The 4,995-nt window shown below is 61.5% G+C and overlaps 2 protein-coding genes across 2 annotated transcripts in view; both read right to left on the bottom strand.

The window, feature by feature from the left end:
• Positions 1–1,410: 1,410 nt before the first annotated feature.
• ZNF581 (zinc finger protein 581) lies at positions 1,411–3,025 on the bottom strand. Its single transcript, XM_077757070.1, has 2 exons — positions 2,952–3,025; positions 1,411–2,475 (listed from the first exon to the last, which is right to left on the bottom strand). Exon 2 carries the CDS (start codon positions 2,454–2,456, stop codon positions 1,860–1,862), a length of 597 nt encoding a protein of 198 aa, XP_077613196.1. The 5' UTR covers positions 2,457–2,475; positions 2,952–3,025; the 3' UTR covers positions 1,411–1,859.
• Positions 3,026–3,466: 441 nt separating this feature from the next.
• ZNF580 (zinc finger protein 580) overlaps positions 3,467–4,995 on the bottom strand; it is a 4,032-nt gene continuing 2,503 nt past the window's right edge. Inside the window, exon 2 of the mRNA XM_077756907.1 lies at positions 3,467–4,405. Coding sequence (XP_077613033.1) covers positions 3,875–4,393 — 519 coding nt within the window. The 5' untranslated portion in view covers positions 4,394–4,405 and the 3' untranslated portion in view covers positions 3,467–3,874. The remainder of the gene's footprint in view (positions 4,406–4,995) is intronic.

Genomic DNA, 4,995 nt, shown 5'->3' with positions numbered 1-4,995 from the left:
CCGCCGTTTGCGGCAAAGGCCCGAGCTGCACTTGCGCGACGGCCCCTTGTCTCACTACCCCGCCCTCCATGAAGCCCGGGCAGGGAACGTCAAGAAACTCCCAATTCCTGGAGAGCAGGAGGCTCCCGGGTCCCCCGGGTGGGTGGCGACGCACTGAGTCGGGCCCGGGAGAGGGAAGGAGACGACCAGGAAAGTTGAAGCACCGGTGAATCCTTTTAAACGACACCCTGGGAACTGGCCATATGGATCCNACCGCCACCAGCACTAGCCCTGTGCCGGTGACTGCGGGCTGGCTTTGGGGCACTCACACCCAATCTTTGCCGCTCCTCCCCCCAACCCCTCTCAGTTTACTCACCTGCAAAGTGGGGAGATTATGGTCCCTTTTAGGTTTGTTGTGAGGAGGTACTGATATGGTGCAGGCAAAACGCTCGGCCCAGCGCCTGGCCATAGTCCAGGCTCAAGATCGGGGCGCTGTGAGTGTTATTTGAGGTCAGACAGTGGGAGGCCCTTTCCCTCTCTGGGGAGTGGAGATGGCTAATGTGTGCTTCCACCCAAAAAGAGGTCGGAAGAAGAAATGAGGCCCAGCACAGTGCCTGGCACAAAACAGAGGCGCAAAGAAAATTCATGAGGAAGGCAGATGTTTATTCGGCTCCCAGCCTCTCCTCCCAGTCACCTACTGGAACCTGCTACTGGAACTTTTTTTTTCCCTACTGGAATTTTTGCCAGCTCTTTGAGAGCCAGGCTTTAACACTGCAGAAGGAGAATTTAAATGTCTGCACCATTTAGAAAGCTGTGGCCATCCTCCTCTCCAACCAGCTTCACATCACAGATAACTGCAGCCTGGGCCAAAATGTCCAGGGGGAGGTACCTGATGTTTTGCAAATTACAGGTTCATGGGCAAGGAATTCAATGTAGTAGAACGAAATTAGCAAGAAGGAAAAAAAAATGAACTGCACGTGGCAGAGACAAGTACTGTTAAACTTTTGTTGCACATATATTTTGTGTATCGGTTTACTGGGTTGCCATATAAAACGTGTTTCTTACAAGAGATCCTAGTTTGAAGAAAAAAAAGTTTAACAACACTCTGCCTAGGTGGCACACATTGTAAGGGGCCAAGCTAGGGCTGATCCTATGGCAGAAGGCCAACCTTCCCGTCCCCAGGCAGGCAAGGCAAGCACTGTGGGGATGCCCCGGGATGACCTCGGCAAAACGCTCAGCCGGGCACCTGGCCACAGCCGACGCTCATGAGCCGAGGCGCTGCTAGTGTTATCTGAGGTCAGAAGGTGGGAAGCTCTTTCCTTCTCTGGAGAGTAGAGATGGCCGATTTGTTGTTCTGCCCAAAAAGAGGTGGGCCAGGCACTTGCTGAGTCTCAGGCCAAGCCACTGCCCCCCAAAACAAATCTCAAGTGCTCAAAATGGGAAATGTGTTTATTGGGTGCCCAGTCGCAGGTCCCGGCTGGGGGGTGGGAGGCAGGTCTGGGACCCCTTCCCCCAGCATCAGCACAGGGATGTCAGGAAGCTGGTGCAGATGCCTGATGGCTCCCAACCACGATTTTCAGGCTGGAGAACTTCCACACAGAGCAGTGCCTCCCCACACCTTGTCAGGGCTCAGCCTGAGGCTGGAGGGCTCCACTCTGTGAAAGTAGGGCCTCCTTTCCATCTTTATCTCCGAAACTGGAAGGGCCCGAAGGCTACTCAGGGGCTCCTCCTTCAGGCAGGGCTTGACCTTTGCAGAAAGTGTGTCCGTGTCTGTGTCCAGGGCTGCGACCCAGCCTTTGGCACTGGCCAGGTGTCTGAGGGTGACAAGAGTCCAGGCTCCCCCCAGAGCCCCATGGCACTGGGGTACCCGGCAGCCTGGCTCACGGATGCTTCCACCGAGTGTGCTTCTGCAGGGTGTTCTGCTCCATAAACCGGCGCGGACAGTGTGGGCACTGAAACGGGCGCTCCCCCGAGTGGACCCGGCTGTGCTGGGCCAGCTCACCGGCCTCACGGAAGCGTCGAGGGCAGAGTGGGCAGCCATGGGGTCGGCCGCCACCAGCCCGGTGAATGGAGTGGTGCCGAGCCAGGTGGCTGGCCCGCTTGAATGCCTTCCCACAGGTGTCACACTCGAAGGGCTTCACCTCTGAGTGGGTGATGCTGTGTCGCTGCAGGTATGACATGTACTCGAAGACCCGGGAGCACACGGGGCAGCTGTAGCACTTTTTCTGAGCCGAAGCACCATCTGCCCCGGGCTCTCTCTCAGACTCCTGGTCCACCAGCACGGTGTACGGGATGCCCTGGGTGTCAATAAGCAGGTAGTGGTTGGGCCTCGGAGGGGAGGAAGGCTGGGGAGGTCCTGTGGAGGAGGAAGGTCCAGGCTCTGGGGACCTGCCTGTCCGGGATGGAGGAGCCTCCATGGCCTCTGCGGACGGAAGTGCCAGGGGCTGCGGGCAGGGGGGCGATGGCAACACCAGCATCCGGAGGGGTGGCTGAGGCCTGGGGGACGGGAGAGAGGATGAGATAACATAGAGGAGGGAAGCTCGGGACTCCAACTCCGTTCTTTACCTTCTGTGTACCCTGCCCAGAACCTCTGCACTCCCTCCCCCCCCGCTTCTCTTCTCCAGTCCGTCTGCCCTGGACTCTACGACCTTCTGTGAACCTCCTAGGGTCTCTGTGCTAGGAAAGCCGCTCCTGTCCTCTGTTCCATCACCCACTGTACACACAGGCACAAGCAGGTCCTCGCTCTAACTTCCCTCGTCGTACCCACCTCCGGTCACTAGGTGCCCCTCTACTCTGGCCACCCGCAAGGCTTCTCTACTCCCACCCATCCTCCCCCCTCCCCACTAGGTCTCTCTCTCCTTCTCTATGCTCCTGACCCAGGTCTGGGCGTTAGCCCACCCTATCACTCCGCCCAGGAGTCTTTTCTACGCCTTCTGTATTTGCCCAAGCTCTAAGGCCCCCCAGGCCCTGACCCGCCATCCAGCAGCCTCCCGGGACTCCCCTAAGCCCCTCTCCTAGCTCGGCGACTTGCAGATTCTCTCCAGTCCACGCCCATCCGCTCCCCCCACCCCCACCCAAGTTCTCCCTAGGTCCTAGCGCTCTCTAGGGCTCCACCCCTGGTCCGCGGCCCGGCCTTCGAGAGCCTTTCGCGGCGAGTTCGCGGCGGTGCCCTCCCGAGCCCCCGCAGCGCCCCCGCCCCGCCNNGCCCCGGACTACCCCCGTGGTCGCAAGTGGTGGCGGGGCAGGCGCCTCTGGGTGCCCCCCGGGAGCTGGTAGCACAGGTAACAGAAGAGAAGACCGGGGCCCAGAGAAGAGGGTCCAGGGGAGGAAGGTGGGGGCGGGGCGCCTGGGCCTTCTGGAAACGGATCCGGCCAGAAACACACGCAGAGAGTAAGGTTCCCAGGTGCTAACGGTCCGGGCCACCCCCTCCGACGCCGCTGCCCACCCCCAGCCCCTCCACACACACACGCAAATAAAAGCCCTAAAGTGGAGTGCGGAATGTTTATTGAGTAAGGGGTGAGGGCTGTGGGTGAGAAGGGGAAGATACAGAAATGAGCCAGACCGTGCCGTGCTCTTTTGTCAACTCTTCCGCGCCGAAAACTGTTCACCGCCTCGGAGGGGAAGCCCGAGCCTCAGAGAGGTCGCGTCACTTGCAGAGGCTCACACAGCACAACTGGCCCGGAACCCAGCTCCGAGACTGGCTCCCAGGCCCAGGGAGGGGCAACGACTTGGTCTACATCACACAGCTAGACAGACAGGAAGGTAAGGAAGGAACGGTGTTTCTCCCCTTGGACAGATGGAGAAACTGAGGCCCGGGGTAAGGCAGTAACCTCAAGAGAGGCAGGGAGCGTGTGTGGGAGCGACACTGTGGCTCGCGAGGCCCCGCGTCGGGACCTCAGTGCAGACGCACGTGCTGCGCCAGCTCGGCGGCGTCCTGGAAGCGGCGCGGACACAGCGGGCAGGTGTGAGGCGGGCCCGCGCGTGCGCGGTGCGTGGCGCGGTGCCGCGACAGGTGGCTGGAGCGCTTGAAGGCTTTGCCGCAGGCGCCGCACGTGAAGGGCTTGAGGTCCGAGTGCGACACGCGGTGGCTCTGCAGCCGCAGAGGGCTGGCAAAGACACGGGCGCACTCCGGGCAGCTGTAGCCCTTGCGCGGGCCGGGCTCTCCCGGCGCCGCCTCGCGCTGGGGCGGGCCCCGGGGCTCCTCCTCCAGCTGCACCGTGTATGTGTAGGGGACCCCGTTGGCGTCGATGAGCAGGTGGCGGCCGAGCCGCGGGGGTCGGGGCCCTGCCGCCGAGGATGGAGTGGAGGAAGGGCCTTCCGTCTTGGGGAAAGGGGGAGCCTTGGGGGGCGGTGGGTCCATGGCCTCCGGGGAGGAGGACCGAGGGTGCGGCGGCCGAGGCGGCAGCAGCAGCATCTGGGGTGTCAGCTGGGAGCAGTGGAGGGGAGAGAGATTAAAATCGCCGCTTCCTGGGGGAAGTGTCCCCGTTATCACTGCTTGCCATGCCCTCTGCACCACTGACCTCCCTCTCCTGCAAAACAGAAACCGACTCTAGGCCAGACCGCGCGTTCCACCAAGCTGCTTCCAGGACACCTCCAACTGGGCCGGGCACATCCCNCTTCCCCCCAGCTCCCCCTCAGCCTGTGGGTCTCCAACTCGGCTTCCTGTCTTCACACCTCAGTGGCCTCTTTTATTTCTAACGGGCCCTCCTCCTCCTGCCCAGGCCCAGGCAGGGGCACCCGGTTCCCTGGAAGGCCTGCCCACCTCTGGACACACCCGTGGCCTCGCTTCGCTCCCTTTCTTGCTGCATGCCCAGAACGCCACTAACCCAGTTCCCCAATTTCCACTCTGGGCTCCTCTACAGCCGTGCACTTAACCCTGCACGTAACCCCTCCGAGTCTCGCTGCCCTCGCCCCCGCCTAACCCATTGTCTGCAGTTCGTGTACACATCCCTAGGACGCCTCAGCCGCCTGCCTTCTGTGCGCCCCACGCCCTGAACTCTGCTACCATCTCCCCCC

The sequence above is a fragment of the Crocuta crocuta genome, unplaced genomic scaffold (genome assembly GCF_008692635.1).
Source record: "Crocuta crocuta isolate KB4526 unplaced genomic scaffold, BGI_CrCroc_1.0 scaffold142, whole genome shotgun sequence".
In the NCBI taxonomy this organism is placed as follows: domain Eukaryota; kingdom Metazoa; phylum Chordata; class Mammalia; order Carnivora; family Hyaenidae; genus Crocuta; species Crocuta crocuta.
This window is presented reverse-complemented; position numbering and strand designations above follow the sequence as displayed.

What these genes read in the sequence shown, in the direction of transcription:
- ZNF581 (XM_077757070.1), bottom strand. Translation starts at nt 2,456, where the DNA reads ATGCTGGTGTTGCCATCGCCCCCCTGCCCGCAGCCCCTGGCACTTCCG.